This window comes from Triticum aestivum, chromosome 6B (assembly GCF_018294505.1).
Source record: "Triticum aestivum cultivar Chinese Spring chromosome 6B, IWGSC CS RefSeq v2.1, whole genome shotgun sequence".
NCBI classification, from domain to species: domain Eukaryota; kingdom Viridiplantae; phylum Streptophyta; class Magnoliopsida; order Poales; family Poaceae; genus Triticum; species Triticum aestivum.
The window spans coordinates 67,150,179-67,173,227 of record NC_057810.1 but is presented as its reverse complement, the minus strand read 5'-3'; the positions used below and the strand labels follow the sequence as shown (position 1 = coordinate 67,173,227).

The window sequence follows — 23,049 nt, the reverse complement described above, 5'->3', positions numbered from 1 at the left end:
CCGGCAATCTCATTTGTGATAAGAGCAAGCCTAGAGTACATTTCAGCGACACCTTCACCATCCTTCATCTTGAACTTGTCAAGCTGACTTTGGAGCACATCCAGCTTGGATTCCTTGACGGAGTCAGTACCTTCATGCATATCAATCAAAGTATCCCAAATTTCCTTTGCATTCTCAAGACGGCTGATTTTGTTGAATTCTTTGGGGCACAATCCGTTGAAGATGATATCACAAGCTTGAGCGTTGTATTGCAGCATCTTCAATTCACCCACATTAGCTTCACGGTTCGGCTCTCTCCCATCAAAGAATTCACCTTGCAAGTCAATACAAATAATAGCCCAAACGGCGGGGTTATGTCCGAGAATATGTATTTTCATCTTATGTTTTCAAATAGCAAAATTAGTACCATCAAAGTAAGGACCTCTACGGTGATAATTTCCCTCGCTAGACGCTATACTCTCCTAGGTTGTGAAACCAAGGCTATGACCACCAAAAGCTATGGAAATCAAAGCAAATGGAGACCAAAGCTCTGATACCACTTGTAGGACCTTGAAGTATGTCTAGAGGGGGGTGATTAGACTACTTGACCAAATAAAAACTTAACCTTTTCCCAATTTTAGAGTTTGGCAGATTTTAGCAATCTTTGGACAAGTCAAGCAATCATCTCACAAATCAAGCAAGCATGCAAAGAGTATATAGGCAACGGAAACTAAAGCATGCAACTTGCAAGAAAGTAAAGGGAAGGGTTTGGAGGATTCAAACGCAATTGGAGACACGGATGTTTTTGTCATGGTTCCGATAGGTGGTGCTATCGTACATCCATGTTGATGGAGACTTCAACCCACGAAGGGTAACGGTTGCGCGAGTCCACGGAGGGCTCCACCCACGAAGGGTCCATGAAGAAGCAACCTTGTCTATCCCACCATGGTCGTCGCCCACGAAGGACTTGCCTCACTAGCGGTAGATCTTCACGAAGTAGGTGATCTACTTGCCCTTACAAACTCCTTGGTTCAACTCCACAATCTTGTCGGAGGCTCCCAAGTGACACCTAGCCAATCTAGGAGACACCACTCTCCAAGAAGTAACAAATGGTGCGTTGATGATGAACTCCTTGCTCTTGTGCTTCAAATGATAGTCTCCCCAACACTCAACTCTCTCTCATAGGATTTGGATCTGGTGGAAAGAAGATTTGAGTGGAAAGCAACTTGGGGAAGGCTAGAGATCAAGATTCATATGGTAGGAATGGAATATCTTGGCCTCAACACATGAGTAGGTGGTTCTCTCTCAGAAATGGTAAGTTGGAAGTGTAGGTTTGTTCTGATGGCTCTCTCCATGAATGAAGAGGAGGTGGAGGGGTATATATAGCCTCCACACAAAATCTAACCGTTACACACAATTTACCAAACTCGGTGGGACCGAATCAACAAACTCGGTCGGACCGATTCAGTAAACCTAGTGACCGTTAGGATTTTCGGTGGGACCGACATGCAACTCGGTAGGACCGATATGGTTAGGGTTAGGGCATAACGTAATCTCGGTGAGACCGATTACACAAACTCGGTGAGACCGATTTTGGTAATTAGCTAACCAGAGAGTTGGTCAGGTAAACTCGGTGGGACCGATTCGCTCTTTTCGGTGAGACCGAAATGTTACGAAAGGGAAACAGAGAGTTTACATTGCAATCTCGGTGGGACCGATCGCTCACTTCGGTTAGACTGAAACGTTACGAAGGGAAACAGAGAGATTACAATCCCATCTCGGTGAGACTGAGATCCCTATCGGTAAGACCGATTTGCCTAGGGTTTGTGGCAGTGGCTATGACATTTGAACTCGGTGGCGCCGGATAGAAATAATCGGTGTGACCGATTTTGACTTTATGTTTAGGTCATAAGAGGATGTGAGAAAGTAGTTGAGGGTATTTGGAGCATATCACTAAGCACTTGAAGCAAGAGGCTCATTAAGCAACACCTCATCCCTCCTTGATAGTATTGGCTTTTCCTATAGACTCAATGTGATCTTGGATCACTAAAATGTAAAATGAGGAATTTTGAGCTTTTGAGCTTGAGCCAATCCTTTGTCCTTGATATTTTGAGGGATCCACTTTCATCATCCATGTCATGCCATTCATTGAGATTTTCTGAAATAATAGTCTTGGAATAGCATTAGCTCAATGAGCTATATGTTGTTATGAATTACCAAAACCACCTAGAGATAGTTGCACTTTCAGGTTGGCGTTGAGTCCATGTTCCACCATCCCCTGGAACTTGAAAACTTGTTGCTCCATTGCTTCGAGTCTTCTCTCCACGCTTCCTGTCCTCCTTGGTCCCTCAACATCGCGGATGTGCAGCACCCCCTCACGCATCTCAATGGTTTGAGGGTGTTGCATCACCTCCGCGAGGTAGGGGTTGATGACCTTCTGCAAAATGTGTCCTTGGGGGCACTTGAAGACGTCATGGTGATCTAGATCTGTCAGAAAAACAGCTCAAAACATAAGCAGAGGATTGTGTCGTGGTACGGTGGTCAAAACCTTCAGGAGATTATATAATGAATTTTACCGACCGAAAGAAATATCGTGCAAGAAAACGGAGTCCGGAGGGCACACGAGGTGCCCACGAGGCAGGGGGCGCGCCCAGGGGGTAGGGCGCGCCCTCCACCCTCGTGGATGCCTCGTGTCCCTTTCGGACTACTTCTTATTTTCTTATTTTCTTAAATATTCCAAAATGGAGAAAAACTGCTATTAGAACTGTTTTGGAGTCGGATTACTTACCGTACCACATACCTATTCCTTTTTGGAGTCTGGAACGTTCTGGAAAGTGTCCCTTATGTACTCCTCCGGGGTTACGGTGTCAATAACATTGGTTTCAACATTTATGGGATTACCTAAGATATAATATTTAATTCTTTGACCGTTCATGACATTTGGATTTGTGCCTTTGAAGTTGTTGATTTTTATGGCACCGAAACGATAGACCTCCTCGATAACGTAAGGACCTTCCCATTTAGAGAGGAGTTTTCCTGCAAAAAAATCTTAAACGGGAGTTTTATAACAAAACATAATCACCTACATTAAACTCACGCTTTTGTATCATTTTGTCATGCCATCTTTAACTTTCTCTTTAAATAGTTTGGCATTCTCATATGCCTGGGTTCTCCACTCATCAAGTGAGCTAATGTCAAATAGTCTCTTCTCACCAGCAAGTTTGAAATCATAATTGAGCTCCTTAATGGCCCAATATGCCTTATGTTCTAGTTCGAGAGGTAAGTAAGTATATATACTCCATTAATTTTTGGCCTTTTCTAGCCGATCACCTAAGCTTAATGGAGTAAACATCAATTTGATCAAATTCAAAGCAATTTGAACCAAAAATAGCATGCATTCAAACATAAACATAGATAGTTTTGCACAAGCGAACATAAAACATAAATTTTAACTAAACTAAGCAACTAAACTACTTTCGGTCGAAGGTGAGGTCGAGCCAATCCTTCCTCGTCTGGTACGGTGTACCGCGAGCCGGGTCCGGGCTGGTGTCGTTGTTGGGGTCGTCGGGGAAGACACTCTTCCACTTGCCGACATTGATCTCCGCCCTCCAAGCCATCGTCCTCGCCGCCTTCGACCTCGTCGATGCAGGAGAGCACGATAACCTCGCCGCCTTCCGTACCGGCAAAGATCATCCGATCCGCCTCCACGAGCTCCGGGTGCTGCCGACGGAGCTCTTGCATGTAGGCCTCGGCGGCGGCCTCGGCCTCAAGGCGCTCCCTCGCTTCACGGCCCTCCCGCGCGATAGGCGAGCTCACCATCCCCGGCTCCGACAGGATGAGGTCGATCGAACGTGTGTCGAAGGGGAAATTGAGCCGAGCCGTCGCGCCGTGGTAGCGGGCCTGCCAGCGGTCGTACTCCATGGCCGCAAGCTTGGCTGTGTGGAAGCTACCGAGGCACTGGCGGGTGTGTGCCTCCCGATTCGTAATCTCGCGACCCACATCCCCCACCGTCACTGCCAGACCCCAAGGTAGGACCTCGTCGGCGGCCGGGACCGAGGGAGGACAAGGAAGTCATCAAACGGGCGTAGGGGCGCGGCGGCGGGCGGATCAAGCTACCGGTGACGACGGCTCGATGAAGAGCCAGCGAAGGACGACCCACGCGCGTGGCAGCGCGGGTCCGCGCTGCAGTGCAGATAGGCGGCGGGGACCGACGGCCACCACATCCGGCCATCGGAGGGGCGGGGTATGGCGGGGGGCGCACCGGCGGCGGTGCGGGAGGAGAAGAGGCGCCTATTTTACTCGGCCGCGTTGGGATAAGTAAATATATTCAGAATTTTAGGCCACTATGCCGTATAGGGGATCGGATAGGTCAAACTTAATGGAGTAAAAAGCCACCACTAAGTTGATATAGAGGATCGGTTAGAAATGCTCTGAAGACCGACGATCAAGATGCAGAAAAATGTATGACAAAAGAGTATGAGTCCAAAGGAAAACAAGTGACTATGCAGGCTCGTCTATTGCCCAATGAGCACTTGAAATTGTTACCTTCAGGTTTCCTTCTGCAATATGATGCAGCCCACATAGCTAACCAGTAATAGATCCCGGTCCAATGCTCGTTCAAGAGCACCTCCAGGTTTTTCAGTTTTTCACGACCATGCCTTCAATATTTTTAAGAAAAATGGCTAAAACTACTGCCCAGGCATCCTTATTCGAGAAACGAATCTGAGTCAGATCTCTTTTCAGAAGAAAAAAATAGAGAGGAAATTATTCTGCAAGACCTGCCTACAAGATGTAGGGTCTTGTTAATGATAAAACCGCACAACCCGGCAGTCATTGGAGTATCCGAGACTAGCGCTAGCAAGACCTAAATACCAAAAAATCGCAAATTTGAGTAACAGAGGCTACCAAGACACTTTTTTCCATCCCTATATAAACAATTTGATAATAAGCAAGTAAATGAGCAACTAACCATTGGACTGTTCAATGTTGTAGCAAGTTTCAGAGTACAGAAGAAGGCAGGAACTTGGCATAACCGGATAACCCAGCTCTATTCATTAACTGATAAAGCAGCAGGCTTCGAGAAGGCTATCTTGAGCACAACCTCCATGAAATTGGAGATGAAGGCGAACCATCCGTCAATCTTTTGCGTCGCCTTCTCCGCAACCTCTCCTCCCTTGGCAACTGCTATCAGCAGCGTGTAGAGCGCCGCTTCACCTGTGCAAAACATTTGGTCCCAACTGACCCATGTGACAAGGGGGTAAGCCAACGACGACCAACGAGCGTCTTAAGTAGAAAAGGGAACATCATGGGACAAAAAAAAATAAGCAGAATTTTAGAGCCGAGATCCCGAGCCGACACATGGGACATAAGCAAACAATACTGCGATGAGGCGCACACACAATTACACAACTGACAGGTGAATGTGAACTGCCTCAACGTGCTTGCCTGGAATGAGCAAATGAATCTAAGATTAACTTGACATGGTCGACACTAATCACTAATCCAAGCAAGTAAATGTGCCTTCATGCCAGCAGACTAAGCTCCAAGGAAAATTTGATAACAGACAGCAAGTTATCGAATTAAGCGATGAAGCCTTACGAGTCAGACTTCACAATTGACCACTACAGAGGGCCAATTCCCGGGTGGAATGCAGCGTACAAAATGGAAGAGCCCATTTAGCATCTCAACTACCGGAACACAAAAGAAAAACTAAGTATTAGTCTGAGTAAATTACCATCAATTAGCTAGTGGCTTTAAGTTGCATGTCTAATTGCTCATTACAACAATAAATATGAACCAAAAACAGAGAAATATGTTTCAAATTGGTTATGAACTCCAGAAAAGAATTGATGGCATGCACTGTTGACTCAATGAAATTGTACACATAATTGACAGGTAACATAGCTCCCCGAGCATTTGAGGGATTTTCTAACAAAAGAATAAGAAACTGCATGCATTAGCTGCTGCTAAATTCAACTGACAGCAGCTTAGTAGCACAAAGATTTCAATAACCCATTCCATAACAGTGCTCATAGAGGTAGGTAAAAAATTGTTCTAGTGTGAAAGTAAATTATCATGCAAGTATCAGGTTCAGTGATAATACTTATAGCAGAAAGGCAGAAACTAACACCATTTAACCTTTTTTAAACAGACCTCCAAATTTTCACTGTATTTGCCTCGATATGCATGGTAGAAAACTGAAGGCGCATCTCCAGTGATATATTGTTGATCCCACTAAATGTTTTCTTAAAAGATGGGAGTCAGCTGATGCTTCCCTTGCTACAAATCCCCAAGGGATAACCCCATGCACATAGCTGAAGGGTCACTCGTCCAATGGAAGCCCAAAGCGCCTTATCCCCTGCCACATCCAGAGGCAACAAAGAGACCAAGGATTCCGAGGAAACCAACCAAGTAACTGTACCCCCATAGTGAGACTGTCCTGGCTTCACAGGGTAGAGCTGTAGAGAGGAGGAACGAGGAGAGTAAAGTAAAATAACACACGTGTAAGCACTTGATTGATGCAACCAAAGGAGGCTCATTTTTTTTACCAGACAGAGAATTTGCCAATCTGGAGAGGTACGCAATCTACAGAAATGCTACTAGTGCATTATTCAGTTTTGAGATCAGTTGTCCCTAGAACTAGAGCCAGTTTACAAATACAAGAGAAGAACAAAGGGAAAGAACTGATACAAACTAGTAACCATGAATTGGTTTAACAAAAGTACTTTCTTCAAACAAAAATATTCCAAAAAGAACAATTTGCTTCTTATGGGGTGGACAACAGGCCTAAGGTGCGTGCTTGCGAAAGACTTATAGCTCAGCTCTAAGCAACAAAATGGGCAGAACTTTGTAGATTTACGAGGTTGATTTTCGAATCGACAAGTTTGCTGCCAAAATATACATGTAATTTTTGTGAATGGATACAGTTTAATGCCATCTCTGTTGGTTTAGTTCTAACTATTAGGACATATGGAAATGATAAGATTAATTCATTTGTTGGTCATGCTTTAGTCTCAGATAGGTCAGCTTTTCACAATTAAAAGTTTCTCAGATAAGTTCAAGTATAGTTTTAGGAACAAAGATAATTGATCTTTGAAGGGTACAGGGGGGAAAAGCAAAAAGTTAAACATACAGCCAACAGAAATATATTTTCTACAGAGTCTAAATTTGAACTGCAATTTCACTACTAACTTACATATGATGAAACAATAAAAGACGATGAAATGAAAATGGAACATGCTGATAAAATTCTGCATAAAAGCAGATCATGCTAATATTGTTAATGAAAACCAATGTAGGGTAGTTCTTTTGCTTTCTGGTTCTTTGGGTCTGGTTTCAACAGAAATTTGATACATCCCCACATCCAATTTCAATGATCTTAAACATAAGTCGGAAACACAAATATATTCCATGCTTATCATTTTCAGAGATTGCATGTGATGCTTTCTTCTCTACCAAATAAGACATCAACTGGTTGGGGTTCAGAAGTCAACTGAGACAACAGACATCCAGTTAGGCAAAGAACAGTGAGACAAAAATTACCAGCTTACTGCATAGAGTGTAGACTTTGTTGCGCAACAAGCAGTTACCAATTCTCATAGCCCGCTCTTGGTTCATGCAAATCTGAATCTAGTGGGCACTTGCCCTTTGCAAGCGTCAGCATAGTCTTCAGCAAGGCGCGGAGCAGCTTCCTTGTGGGGGCATATGTATTTCTCCAGGAAAAGATTCTCGCTAATCTTGACAATTGTCCAGTAGTCCCGTTCACGGTCTAGCAATCCATTTTCCTTAAGAAATCTCATAACATAGTACCGGGGCACAGCTTGGTGATACCGCGATTATCTAGCCCGCACTCCCGCAGGAGGGCGGCATTGGGCTTAATCACCTTGTCGAGGCTGCGTCTGAGGAGATAGGGGTCGTGCTTGAGCGCCCGGAGGAGGTTCTCGTAGGAGCCGCCGAGGAGAGACCGGCAGTACGGCAGATTGGAGACGATGGATCTGATGCGGAAGGACTTTCCGGCGAGTGCGGCGAGGCGCGCGACCTGAGGGCGTGACAGGCCGAGGTCGGTGAGCCCGACGACGTTCGGGGCCAGGGTTGTTTCCACGCCGGCGCAGAGCAAGTGGGGGTCCCTGGCGACGGCGGCGGCGATGTCGGCGGCGGAGAGGCCGAGGCCCGCGAGGAAGGCGAGGACGGCGTCGGGCTTGGAGTGGGACTTGAGGTGGGAGAGCTTCGCCGAGGCCTTGAGTGCCTGGGCTCGGGTGAGGCCGCAGGCCTCGACAAGGTACTCCTCGACGGCGAATCCGGTGTGCGGGGAAGCGGCCGCGGAGAGGAGGCGGGGGAGTGTGTAGTGGGAGGCGGGTGGGTGGGGGAGGTGGTGGAGAGAGGTGGCGGGAGAAGAGAGGAGGTGGGCGAGGATGCGGCTCCGGAGGCGGAGCATGGGCGGCGGCGGCGGCGGCGGCGGGGAGGGAGAGAGAGAGAGAGACGCGGTGGTCGCCGTCCTCCAGATTTGGTTCACTTCAACCGAACAATAAGGTGACCCCACGCGTCAGTCACCTCTTGTGTGCCATATGTATGAACCAGACTAGAGTGAGTCGTTCGTCTTGTAGAATTTCCTTTTCCTTTTTCTCCTTACCAAATTGAGATGACATGTTATTTGAGCTCGCAAGCGCATGCCGACCAGGAGTACAACATCCACCTCCTCGACGAGCACCGACACGCAGAGGAGCAACTCGCCGCTGGCATGCCCATCGCACCACACGTGGACATGCCCGAGCAGAAGGTGTTGCTCGAGTCCTCTCGCTCCGCTCGTGACATCCACCGCGACTGTTGGCTTTACCGCCTCCGTCAGGCGGTTAGAAGCCTCCTTTAGGAGATCGATGAGGCGGCGAATGATGTATACGACAATAGTGAGGACGAGGACGAGGTCGCCAGCTCCGCCATGGCCGCACCCCGCCGCCACGACCACGAAGCCGACACGTCCACGGGCACCACCAACAGCAAGAAAGGATGGCGCATAGGAGGTCGCCGACACTTGGATCCGAGAAAGGCCACTATTCCGCCCTTCCTGTAGAAGCGAAGCTTGCGGGCTTATCATCGTCGGTCAATTAGCCACAAGCAAACTCTAGAGGCGGAGCTTCAGTTATCGGAGCTCATGGCCTGCCGGACATGGGGAACGGGTGCCGGCGGTCATTTAGGTTAGGTTTACATAGACCCGTCCAGTTCAAATATGTCAAAACCCATCTAGTTTGATGTAAAAGCTACCTAAGTATGAATGAATATCGTTCGAGTTTTTTTTTTAAATATGCATTGAATTTGTTCAATTTCATTAAAATTCGACGAAAATCAATCAGACATATGCGGCTAGCTTTGAATGGTCGTCTCCCACATCAATTTACGCGGACAAATGCACTATCCAGCTTGTGGGTAGGCGTTGGACATGCCCTAGAGCATGCAAGCTCAGCCAACCAGAATATTTACTCAGTCACATTGACATGAAAACATGCTCAACATATCCTAGCCATACACACGTATCGTTGGGACCGGCTTGTCTTCCTATGGTCCTTCTGGTGGGGTCGTTGTGGCAGGCGTGACAAGGAAACGCTGTCACCAATAGAATCATATGTATTCATGTGAAGTTGAGAATCAAAATTATTTTTTGACTTTCTTTTTCATTTTTTGAGATGGAATTGCTGCATTTTATTTAATCAGTTACAACAACATTTCCCTAGGGTGTGTTTGATTGCCATCTACGAATTTCTCTGCTATGCATGCTTGTCCTAGTTAAGCCTGGCTGAGAAAAAACAGACGAAAACCAACATATATACATCGTTTGGTTGCCCGCATCTAGGCTTCCTGGATTAGGGGATCAATTTTGGCAATGTCGTTTGCTGTCCTGCATTGGCTCGGCATATGCAACTACACGGTGTTTGGTTGTATACATGGGATATGATTAAGTAATAGCTACACATAACACACAGAGTTATACACACTAGTAGAAAAAGGGTCTAATGTGAAGCACATTAGTCCCGGTTTATAACAAAACCGGTACTAATGTGATCATTAGTGCCGGTCCCAACGGCTAGGGGGCGGAGATCATTAGTGCCGGTTCGTGGCGACCCTTTAGTACTGGTTCGCGCCACGAACCGATACTGAAGTGGCTGTTGCAGGCTGTGGTCAGGCTGGGGGCCCACCAGCACCTTTAGTACCGGTTCGTGCCACAAACCGGTACTAGAGGTTCCTAGTTGACAGCGGTTTTTTAGTCCCACCTCGCTCCGCTAACAGAGTTTTTACCACCTTAAATATGTTACTTCTCAAACTATCACAATCACTTGGTCTTCACTGAACTCTATGTGTAGAATTTGTGGCCACAATATGAGTCTTCTCCGGTTTCTAAACCGGTGAGGACTCATATTGACAATTCAGATTGTACACAAAAAGATCATTGATGATCAATGTATTTTTGATGTATTTATCTATAGCAGTAGCGTGTTTTGGCTGAAAGGCGGTACTGATCAATGTATTTTTATGTATATTTTTTCATGTTTACACAAGAGCCGGTTCGAACGACTATGCATTACTTCTTTATGTTGGATGTTACCAGGTTGGTGCTTTACTTATGTATATGGGGTATTTATAATGAGTACCGAGTGGTACGAGAAATTAACATGCCTTGTGTTTCAGCTTTCGTTTGGTCCGATAAGCTGGCTAATGGTCTCTGAGATCATCTGTTACGCCGACTATTCAATATCTTAATAACTTATTACAACTTCAGACTTTTTTGCGTTTAGATGCACAATTCAAATCCACGTCATCAACTTTCAACCATTTCTGACATAACTTGCTATTGTCGATGCATTTACTGATTTGTTTTAATAGTTAAATGACCGTGAACTTGAAAAGCACTACAAAAGGAACTCTGAAAAGGTTGAAACTTGGCAAGGTATCATCATTTCACCCGCATAGCATGTGCAAAAAAGTAGAGAGGGTTACGACAAAAACTGGATGTACTTCGTGTACAAAGTGGACAATCTCTTTTGAAGTATCAGGGTTTCGGATGAAAACTCATCTGTTACACCGGCTATTCAATATTTTAATAACTTAGTACAACTCATGACTTTTTTTTGCATTCAGATGCACAATTCAAATCCACGTCACCAACTTTCAACCATTTCTGACATAACTTGCTATTGTCGATGCATTTACTGATTTGTTTTAAGAGTTAAATGATCGTGAACTTGAAAAGCACTACAAAAAGAACTCTGAAAAGGTTGAAACTTGGCAAGGTATCATCATTTCACCCGCATAGCATGTGCAAAAATGTAGAGAGGGTTACGGCAAAAACTGGATGCACTTCGTGTACAAAGTGGACAATCTCTTTTGAAGTATCAGGGTTTCGGACGAAAACTCATCTGTTGCACTGGCTATTCAATATTTTAATAACTTAGTACAACTCCTGACTTTTTTTGCATTCAGATGCACAATTCAAATCCACATCATCAACTTTCAATCATTTCTGACATAATTTGTTATTTTCGGTGCATTTACTGATTTATTTTGAGAACTAAATGACCGTGAACTTGAAAAGCACTACAAAATAAACTCTGAAAAGGTTGAAACTTGGCAAGGTATCATCATTTCACCCACATAGCATGTGCAAAAAAGTAGAGAGGGTTACGGCAAAAATTGGATGCACTCCGTGTACAAACTCGACAATCTCTTTCGAAGTATCAGGGTTTCGGACGAAAACTCATTTGTTACACCGGCTATTCAATATTTTAATCACTTAGTACAACTCTGGACTTTTTTGCGTTCAGATGCACAATTCAAATCCACGTCGTCAACTTTCAACCCTTTCTGACATTATTTGCTATTTCGATGCATTTACTGATTTGTTTTGAGAGCTAAATGACCGTGAACTTGAAAAGCACTACAAAATGAACTCTGAAAATGTGGAAACTTGGCAAGGTATCATCATTTCATTCGCATAGCATGTGCAAAAGTAGAGAGGGTTACGGCAAAAACAGGATGTACTTCGTGTACAAACTGGATAATCTCTTTTGAAGCATCAGGGTTTCGGACGAAAACTCATCTGTTACACCGGCTATTCAATATTTTAATAACTTAGTACAACTTCGGACTTTTTTTGCGTTCAGATGTACAATTCAAATCCACGTCATCAACTTTCAACCCTTTCTCACATAAATTGCTATTTTTGATGCATTTACAGATTTGTTTTGAGAGCTAAATGACTGTGAACTTGAAAAGCACTACAAAATGAACTCTGAAAAGGTTGAAACTTGGCAAGGTATCATCATTTCACCCGCATAGCATGTGCAAAAAAGTAGAGAGGATTACGGTAAAAATTGGATGCACTTCGTGTACAAACTGGAAAATCTCTTACGAAGTATCAGGGTTTTGGACGAAAACTCATCCGTTACACCGGCTATTCAATATTTTAATAACTTATTACAACTCCGGACTTTTTTGCGTTCAGATGCACAATTCAAATCCACGTCATCAACTTTCAACCATTTCAGACATAATTTGTTATTTTTGATGCATTTACTGATTTGTTTTTAGAGCTAAATCACCGTGAAATTAAAAAGCACTACAAAATGAACTGAAAAATCACTACAAATATGAATATAATGATAAAACACACTCATATTAAACATAAGAAACTATAAGTACAACAAAAAACTACTCAGAAATAAATAAAAGAAAATATATAAACCACAAAAGAAAAAAAAACTATATGAAAAAAACTATTTCTGCGCTGCTCAGTGGGCCTGCTCGGCCTTGGGCGTGCTTATGCAGGCCCGTAAGGCCCAGCAGGGTCACAGGGCAGCGCGCAAAGTTTGGTCCAGAGGCCTGCATTAGATAGGAGCTCGAAGGAGAAGCCGCGGCTGGGTTTACAAACCAGTGCGGATGCTCTTCACTCGGTGAGGTGGGACTAAACATTGTACCACGGAACCGGAGCGCACCCCATTTAGTACCGGTTCGTGGCTCCAACCGGTACTAAAGGGCGGGTCTTTAGTACCGGGTGGAGCCACGAACCGGTACTAAAGGGGGTCGCTTCCCGCCGCTTGGCCTAGCCAAATTTGACCTTTAGTACCGGTTCCTGTCTCCAACCGGTACTAAAGGCATCCCCTATATAAGCAGCACTTACGAAAATTTTAGTTATCATCTTCATCTATTCGTCGCGCCCGTCCCCGCGCTGCGCCCGCCACCGCCCCCGTCGCCATCGTCGCCGTCCCCATCACCGTCGCTGCCGCCCCGGTCCGTGCGCCGCCCCCGTCACCGTCATCGCCGCCCCCTTCTCGCGCCGCGCCCCTCGGCCCCGTCGTCGCCCCCGTCGTCGTCGCCCCCCCCCCCCCCGGTGTAAAATCGATCGCGTGCCCCAGCTGGCCGCCCCCCTGCCGCTCACCGGCGGCCTCTGTGCACATGCACACACACGCGCACACACATACACACACAAATGTTTAATGTCAAAATGTTAGATTATATAAATGTTAGATTATATAAATTAGATAATGTTAGATGAGTTAGTTTTTTATACTTTCAGTTGTAGATGAATTTATATTAATGTTAGATGAATTAGATATATATTAAATTTAGGTATATGAGATTTGATCATCTAATTAAAATTTTGGTATATAGAACTAGCTACTTTATTTTTAGTAAGAAAATTAATAAAACTAGTTTAGTTGAATTAGTTAAGTGCTTAGTTGAATTAATTAGTTGAACTACCTAGTTGAATTAATAGAACCCTTTAATTAGTTGAATTAATATAACTAATAAGTGTTTAATGTTTCACCTATGAACATAGAAAATGTCGTCTGACGACGGAAACAATTTCATTATGTGCGAAGACCTCAAAGACCAACGTGGCCTGTGTGACAAAAATTTCCTAGTTGATGATAGGCACTTCAGCATCAAGCTGGATGAGACCTTCGAAGTGGATACAGTAAGTCACAATGATAAGTCTTTTTTCGTAATTAAGCATGACTTATATATGCTTCATTTGCTTCAACTTACTATTTTAAATTTTCACTATTCTAGTAGCGTATCCCCTGCCATGCAAGAATTTTTTGTCTTGGATAAGATAGGTTTCAGTCCTAATAAAACTATGGAGGTAAAGAGAGTTACTTGAAGACCGAGCATGGTTATAACTTCAATGTCAAATTATATAATCAAGACACCTACACCCATTTTGAATGCAAAACTTGGCAAGCACTATGCAAGGCTTGTGTATTTGAGCTTGATATGTTTATCACCTTTGATATTCGTCCCGAAGATGATATTGAAGGTAATAGAGACATTTGGATCGATGTACAGACGCCTCCAGTTCTACCATTATGTGAGTTTCTCAACCATATTTATGTCTTTGATATTGTTTTTTAAAAAATAGTTGACAACTAATTTCTATTGACAGCTTATTTCCATTCAAGCAAACATGTCCAGCGCTTGGTAGACAGGACCGTCCACTGTCTCGGGGCTGAACTAAACTGCGAGGAGATAAGTCACTATGTTTCATGGCTTGAGGATCTTGATACTGCCAAGAGAAATTATTTTCCTGAATTTGAAAATCTTAGTAGTCAAAACGTGCGACCAATAGTGATCATATTGAACTACGTCACATCTATTTAGGAAAGATGGTAAGATTTTTACTATTTTTCCTCAGTGCATCTTTTGCATACGTTATTTTTTAAGCTAAACTTCATTACTAAGTATGTTACTATATGATGTTCTTCAACAGGGACTCCCAATGAATGTTGTGCCTCAATGGATCGAGAGTAAAGCTCGCATGAGAATAGTTAGCTTACGGCCAAGACATCCTAAAGTGCATTCGGGATTTCTAACAGCGAGGAATGCTTAATAGTGAAAGCCTGGAGAAAAATTATCCATGATCGTAGAGAAGTACTAGGGGACAGCAATCAGAAGTGCAACCCAAGATTAGGATACAAGTTCATTTGCATGCTCTGATATGATGAATCAGGAGAGCTATACATGTTCTATGCTATTTTACCTGAAAGAGAGCAGCAGGAGTGATTAGCATGCTCTTAGTACTTGTCCTCTCATGTCCGTGTTCTTCGTTCTGAACTTAATCTCAAAGAGTGATTTGCTTTTATGGTCTTATATATGAACGCTTATAATCATGACCATGTTGAACTCGATGATATCTTTCCTTCTGGTACAAAAGTGAATGTTTCTTCTTTAAGCGAGTATTGGTGGTGATTAGATAGCGGTAATGACTATGATGATTAAATAGTGGTAATGACGACTATAATGATTTTTAGCTAGCTAGTATACCGTTAACTTGTTGGTGATGATATATGATGCAATAGTTTTTATATTAATACGATGATGATGAGTTATTATATCATTTATGAAAGAAACCGCATATTAGTTTCAACTGGATGGATCCTAGCTAGCTAAGTGATCAAGTATATACCATATCCATATTACTTGCTCACCTAATATAAGTGATCAAGTAATATGGATATGGCATATATACTTTGATCACTTAGCTAGGATCCATGCATGCATCCAGTTGAAACTAATCTGCAGTACTTTCACCTAATAATTTAACAACTCATTATAATGTAAAAACAATCTCTAAATTAAACTAAAAACACAAAAATAAAGGAAAAAAATAAATAAAACCAAAACCCCTCAAACATTTAGTACCGGTTGGTGTTACCAACCGGTACTAAAGGTCTCCCCGCACCCGGCCCTGGCTCGTGCCATGTGGTGGCACTTTAGTGGCGGTTCGTGCCGAACCGGTACTAAAGGGGGGGGGACCTTTAGTCCCCATCCTTTAGTACCGGTTACAGAACCGGCACTAAAAGCCCTTATGAACCGGTGCTATAGCCCGGTTCTGCACTAGTGACAGTGCCATGATGACTGAGGTGGACGATAGCGCGGTGAACAAGTTGCTTGAGTCGTTGCCACAAAGAAAGATCGCGCAAAGGGATGAGTAGAAGGGCACTAAGGTAGATGCATAATAGAGGAGAGAAAATGCAGTGCGAATGACATGGCAGCATCAATGTAGTAGGACGAGGGAGAGGAGGCCGAAAGGAACAACGTCGGGGACGACACTAGTGTAGTAGGACGTCACAAGGAGGTCGAGAGGAACAACGTCGGCGATGGCGTTAGTGTAGTACAGTGCGGGCGAGGAGGCCGAGAGGAACAATGCTGACAATGGCGTAAGTGTAGTACGATGCAGGCGAGGAGGCCGAGAGGAACTATGAAGGCGGTGGTGATGGTGCAGCAAGATGCGGGCAAGGAGGCCGAGTGGAACCACGCCGATAGTGGTGACGGTCCAGCAAGATGCAAGAGAGGAGATCGAGAGGAACAACACTAGCGATGGCGGTAGTGTAGTAGGACGCAGGAGAAGAGGCGGACAGGAGGAATGGAAGGGATGAAAGAATTTAAGGAGTGTCATTAAAACATATCACGTCTACTCGTCTAAGATCATCGAAACAGAAAACATGCAATATGAAAGTCGTGTGAAATCGCGAGATGAAGCTATTGGTCAAAGTAAATTTCAGACGGTCGACTGTTTGGGACGAATTTGACAAAAGTCGTCCAAAATAGCTTTAAACATGAAGATGAAATTGAACATCTATAATGGATGAAACTACGAACCAATCACGTGAATGGAATCACAACATCAAAGTGCTTCTTTTTCGTGTAGACTTTACCTCAAATCGAAGCACCACTGTGCAGATTGGGACTAATAAGTGAACAAGATTAGGAGTTAAACGAACATACCATACCATGTGCAACTTCACCTATACCCACTTAGGGCACCTAACTAGGCGCTTATAGATCAAAAAATAAATGTTATTTAATTAAAAACACCTACTCCCTCCTTCCATCTATATAGGGCCTAATGCATTTTTTAAGACCGCATTTGACTATTGACAAGATTAATAATACATGACATGCACAATGTGAAAATTATATCATTGAAAACTCCTTTCACACACGAATTTAACGGTGTGCTTTGTGTAAGTTGCATGTCATATATTATTACTCTAATATTTGGTCAAAATTAGCCTCGAAAAACGCATTAGACCCTATATAGATGGAAGGAGGGAGTAAGCGACTTACCTCTCAACGCAAGGCGCTAACAGCCGGCGCTAATTGAGCGGTAATTAAACAGCGCATGCGCCTCTTACGGGAGAGAAAAGGACTAGCGTCTGATGCCTGCCTTTGCGCCGATGTAGCGTCCGACGCCGGGATTTCTGGGCCTAACTGCCAAGCTAAGGGAAAATTAGTAGGAAATTGATCCTGTCACCTCCCTAAGCTTCCGGCGTTGTAGATGCCCTTATGAGACAAAACGAGGCTGCATCATCGGACCAACCCACTTACGCTCGGCTGCATCCCTCGAACCACCCATTCGAGCGTTTGCAGCGAGACAGTCCTAGAGATGCTACAAAGTTAGTATTATGCAGGCTGAACAATGAATGCAGACAATCAAACGGACTAAATTGTTGCCGCACAGGACAGATTAGTGTATGCGGGCTACCAAGCACGCCCTTGGCTAACCTGTGCGCGACTTTCTTCGCCAGACCGCCGCACTCAGCTCACCTTAAACTACACGTCGCAGGAAGGAAGTGGAGACAGTGGTCGTGCCTTGCGTCGCGCGGCAACGCTGACCACACGACTCATGAGATGGACGGTCAATAAGAGGAGGACAAACACGCACCACTCTCCCACTCCGCTTCTTCCGGCGCGTTTCCTCGCGGCGACAAAATCCTACGGTGCCTGCTCGCTTGGTCTTGTACGTCACGCGTGACATGACTTTTCCCGTGCGCCCCAAGTTGCCTCGATCCTTCTTCCGCTTTAACTTTTCCGCGCCTCAGCTTTGCATGCCAAGTCTCATCTTCCCGCCGCGCGTCCGTCCATCCACCAGGGCGGGCCTATATAAACGGCCGGGCACGCGCCTCAACTCAACCCTCCCGCACAAGTCCCAAAGCAATTTGGAAGCAGCAAGCAGCAGCAGCAGCGCAAGAAGAATTTGTTAGAGAAACTGATATGGCGTCCATGATGGGAGGGGACTTCGTGGAGGCCTACGTGCTCAAGAACGCCTACAAGGAGAAGCTGAGGCGCATGGACCAAGCGGAAGCCGCCGCGGCGCTCCACGGCGCGAAGAGCAGCAAGGACAAGGAGGACGCCGGTGCCACTGGAGAGAAGAAGGCTGCTGGTGGTGGTGGTGCGAGCAGCAGGGGAGGATTCTTTGGCCTCATGAAGAAGAAGGTGCACCCCAAACCCAAAGCATCGGCGGCGACTTCCTCTTGATTATATTACTGTAGTACTTGCCATGCCACGAAATTGTAAGCCGCAGCTTTCTTCTACGTAGCTAGTAGCGTGCGTGCGTGCGTGTGTGTAACTTTGTTCCTTTGATCGATTAGCTTCTCTTGGAGGAGTGTGTAAAGCAAGTTCTTTTGTTAATTGGTCAAAACAAGTTGACAGGAATTCAGTCATGAATGATCCTGCATTAATTGGGTTGACCTCCGTTTTTACTTGTCTGCGCTATGACCTATGAGATGTTTGGCTATCAGTACAGACATGCATGTGGCTGTTTGGTTCCTCGTTCCTTTGGGCTAAGCATTTCAGTTCAAACAAGGTCCCATAAACTGCCCGGCCGGGTGCATTGAGCTGACTTCAGCCACTAAAGGAGATCAAGTTGATTCTCTGTTAGACCACTACTGCATAAGGGGCTGATACCATGCCTTCTCGGTCTCTTGTTTCAATTATTATTATTATTATTATTATTAAAACCTACATTTTTTGTCTCCCACAAAAGAAAAAGTCTACCTTTCTAACAACTTGTCATGCTCTCGGTTGGCATGCATTGAGTGATATTTGATCATTCCCCGCAAGAGAAGTGATATTTCATAATGATGACAAGGACATGAATATTAGTAGCTACAGTAGACGACAGGAACTTAAACGAAGACGATGATGCGCTCTCGTGTCCTTGTCAGAAATTAGCACATCAGCTAAAAAGTATGGTTGCCTATATCAATAGCAAGGCATGAAGTATGTTTACTTGTAATATCCACATCAAGGGTTGAGATTGCTAATCAGACCTGCCGTATCGTAATTTGGCATATCAACTAATCGGATATTGCTCCCCACACAAAAAGAAAAGCTAAACAGATATTGCTAGAATCACAGGTCGATGAATTCGACAGCTCAAGGTCACGAGAATACGACGGTTCTAGTGCATCCACATCGCCGGGTATGCAAGCATGAATATGATATGCTTCCAAGTTAAACATACTGGTTCCTAAAAGAGTAATCTCGCACGCTTTCTGTCTCCAACCCATCGTCACGCATGACCGCCTTCGATAGACTGGTAAATATATCTCATATAATAAGATCAAGACGTGTCATATGCCGTCAGCAGCAAGGAATTATTTCCTTTTCAGCTGACATTGCGTTTGGGCATACAGTATCAGACACGAAGAAACATTGAAGCGTACACACGGCTGCAGTACAAGCATGCTGACACAGCCGGATCTGCACGCCATGCCGCAAATGATTTGCTGCCTACTTCCTTGACGTTAGTTTCCTGGACATCGCATCACGCGTTGACATTAATTAGAATATTAGGCAGTTGCAGCTAGCCAAAAGCAAAGTCAGCAGATATGTGTGTATCACATGCTTAAGCTGCGGATAGGTTGTCTCCAGAAGTGGATTGTTTATGATTCCTATCAGGCAGAATTGGAAAAGTGAGAGCCGTTCCTTATCTTCTTATTCGAAAGTCCACGATCACAACAGCTCAGAAGTTAAGCTATTTTATGCATGCAATGGTTGCGAAAAAGAGAGATAGCCTGCATCAGAACTCTGTAGAGAAGATCAAGATGGTCCCGAAACTTTTATATGATTTTTTTCTAGGGCAAGTGAGATTTTATGGCCAAAGGGCATCGGGAGGCGAGCCACCAGGGGCCCACACGGGTGGGGGGCAGGCCAGGGGAGTAGGTCGCGCCACCTGTCCATGTAGCTAACTCGTGGGGCCCCTCTGGTATTTCTTTGCTCCAATATCCATCATATATTTTAAAACAATTCTCAAAAAATCATGCTTCGTTTTGAGCTCCGGAGAATTGCTTTCTCTTCTGTTGCTATTTTTGGTCCAGAATTTCAGCTGCCGGCAATCTCCTCCTCTTTGTATATCTTGCATTTTAAGAGAGAAAAAACATTAGAGTGGCAGCATATTGTGCAATATGTCATTGAAATAGGATAAATTACAATAAAAATTAGTGATGCAAAATGGACGTATCAGTGTTTGGGGTGGTTGTTGGATGTAGTCGATGTCGTGCGAACGACATGGCAGCGTCAGTGTAGTAGGACGAGGGGGAGGAGGCTGAAAGGAACAACGTTGGGGACGACATCGGTGTAGTAGGACGCCGCGAGGAGGCCGAGAGGAACAACGCCGGTGATGGCGTTAGTGTAGTACAGTGCGGGCGAGGAGGCTGAGAGGAACAACGCTGACAATGGCGTAAGTGTAGTACGATGCAGGCGAGGAGGCCGAGAGGAACTACGCCGACGGTGGTGATGGTGCAGCAAGATGCGGGCAAGGAGGCCGAGTGGAACCACGCCGGCGGTGGTGATGGTGCAGCAAGATGCGGGCAAGGAGGCCGAGTGGAACCACGCCGGCGGTGGTGACGGTGCAGCAAGATGCGCGAGAGGAGATCGAGAGGAACAACGCTAGCGGTGGCGGTAGCGTAGTAGGACGCAGGAGAAGAGGCGGACGTGAGGAATGGAAGGGTTGAAGGAATTTAAGGAGTGTCATTAAAACACATCACATCTACTTGTCTAAGATCGTCGAAACAGAAAACATGCAATATGAAAGTCGTGTGAAATTGCGAGGTGAAGCTATTAGTAAAGGCAAATTTCAGATGGTCGACTGTGTGGGACGAATTTGACAAAAGTCGTCCAGAATAGCTTTAAACATGAAGGCCAAATTAAACATCTATAATGGACGAAACTACGAACCATCGCGTGAATGGAACCATAACATCGAAGTGCTTCTTTCTTCGTGTAGACCTTATCTCGAATCGAAGCACCACTGTGTAGATTAGAAGAGACTAATAAGTGAACGAGATTAGGAGTTAAACGAACAAACCATGTGCAACTTCACCTACACACTTATATGAGACAAAGCGAGGCTGCATCGGACCACCCCACGTGTGTTCGGCTGCATCCCTCGAGCCACCGATTCGAGTGTTTGCAGCGAGACAACCCCAAAGATGCTTTAAAGTTAGTATGCAGGTTGAACAGTGAATGTAGACATTCAAACGGACAAAATTGTTCCTGCACCAGCCTGAGAGCATCTCCAGCCGCGCCCCCAACAAGCCCTCCCCAGGCGTTTTTTCCGCGCCGGCGCCGAAAAATCGCTCCAGTCGCGCCCCCAGGACGCCGAATTCCGCCGGCTCGGTCCGTTTTGGCGCCCGGCAATCGCAGGACGAACCCGGCGCATTGGGGGCGCTCGAGGGCTCCGGCGCAAGGGAAAAGCGCTCCTGAGGCCACATTGTCGGGCGAAAAGTCAAGCCACCCGTCTAGATTCGCCTCCTACCCCCCGCGCTCGGCCGCCACCCTGTCGATCCCGGCGCCGTCCACCGCCCACCGCAGCTAGGTAGACCATTTGCCGCCGAGAAAAAGAAGGGGTTTCGGCGAGGCAGCCTCTTCGCCGCCGTCCGGGCACCTTTTCCGGCGTTCTGGCCGCGCAGGGCCTGTACACCGGCGGGTTTGCGCCCACCTCGCCCGCAAGGTGTTCGGTGAATTGCTCGGCCTGGTGATGGACTCCGAAGATGAGGAGGCGCTCGCGGCGTTGCTGGAGGAGGAAGCCGAAGCCAACGTCCAGGAGCAGGAGAATCTCATGGTGCTCGCCGCCCTCGCCGGCCTGCTCGCGAGCAGTGAAAAGCCGCGGCGAGGTGGCTCGGCGCCTGGGCGGGTGAAAGCAAAGAACCGGCATCGTCTAGAAGGCACTGCATGCTCTACTCAGACTACTTCACCGACGCTCCATTGCACGGTGAGAAAACATTTCGGCGCCATTATCGGATGAGCCGAAAGTTTTTTCTCGGGATTGTGAATTCCATCCGGGAGTTCGATAGCTACTTCAAGTGCAAGATGGATTGCACCGGCACACTTGGATTTACCTCAATCCAGAAGTGCACGATATCTATGAGGATGCTTGCATACGGAGCTCCCGGTGATTCACTCGACGACTATGGGCGCATGGTCGAGTCCACCACCATTGAGTACTACAAAAAGGGCTATAGATGGAATGGCCACTAATGGCGCACCTATCATGTGGTGCGCCACTACTATATAGCAGTGGCGCACCATGTGCAGGTGCACCATTAGTGTGGAAGACACTAATAGCGCACCATGCACACGGTGCGCCACTAGTAAATTTGTTTTCTTCTTATTTTTCCAAAGATTCTAATGGCGCATCATGGCAAGGTGCGCCATTACTAGTTTAAACTAGTAATGGCGCACTGCGCCATGGTGCGCCATTAGAATATATACTATTTTTTTTATTTTTTTGCAAAACTTCTAATGACGCACTAGCAGCAGGTGCGCCATTAGTAACCTGGGACCAACAAGATATTTTGAACAGCCCACCTACCCACTCACTTTTCCCACTTCATTCTCTCCACCTCCTCCTCCAAACTTGTCTCGGCTGCCTCCTCCTCCTCACCTCATTTGCACCATAGATTCATCCAAATTAAGTGGTTAAATTACCTTTTTTTGATAGGTAAGTAAGGGGGGAAGCTATCTTTATGTTGTTCTCTCCCTCTCCAACAACGTGCACATGCACTTTTGTGGCCTAGCTAGATCTATGTATGTTCTTGGTGTTGCATATGTTTGTGGTATTGCATATATGTTTGTGTTTGCAGGTACCGGTATTTGAAATGCGATAGTTGCCAATATTTTGCCGGAATGTTGATTCATTTCCGTTTCGGCGAGAATTTTGGCACTATGCATTCTTTTCGGTCCTATTTTTAGGGAAAGTCATGCCAAAAAATTTCTTGGTTCTAAAATATCGTTTTG

At 45.4% G+C, this 23,049-nt stretch overlaps 2 protein-coding genes across 9 annotated transcripts; one reads left to right on the top strand and one right to left on the bottom strand.

Moving 5' to 3' along the window:
* Positions 1 to 4,446: 4,446 nt before the first annotated feature.
* LOC123135822 (transcription termination factor MTERF6, chloroplastic/mitochondrial) lies at positions 4,447 to 8,517 on the bottom strand. 8 transcript variants are annotated; one of them, XM_044555051.1, is made up of 3 exons: positions 6,133 to 8,517; positions 5,578 to 5,666; positions 4,447 to 5,424 (listed from the first exon to the last, which is right to left on the bottom strand). In XM_044555051.1, the coding sequence occupies exon 1, from the start codon at positions 8,411 to 8,413 to the stop codon at positions 7,775 to 7,777; it is 639 nt and encodes a 212-aa protein (XP_044410986.1). In that variant the 5' UTR covers positions 8,414 to 8,517; the 3' UTR covers positions 4,447 to 5,424; positions 5,578 to 5,666; positions 6,133 to 7,774. The 8 variants fall into 8 exon arrangements, with proteins under 8 accessions (XP_044410986.1, XP_044410988.1, XP_044410981.1 ...); XM_044555053.1 differs by having other exon boundaries at positions 4,447 to 5,216; XM_044555046.1 differs by having other exon boundaries at positions 4,447 to 4,843; positions 4,949 to 8,517.
* Positions 8,518 to 17,928: 9,411 nt separating this feature from the next.
* On the top strand, positions 17,929 to 18,488 carry LOC123133508 (uncharacterized). Its single transcript, XM_044552989.1, has one exon. The coding sequence runs from the start codon at positions 18,022 to 18,024 to the stop codon at positions 18,283 to 18,285; it is 264 nt and encodes an 87-aa protein (XP_044408924.1). The 5' UTR covers positions 17,929 to 18,021; the 3' UTR covers positions 18,286 to 18,488.
* The last annotated feature ends 4,561 nt before the right edge of the window (positions 18,489 to 23,049 follow it).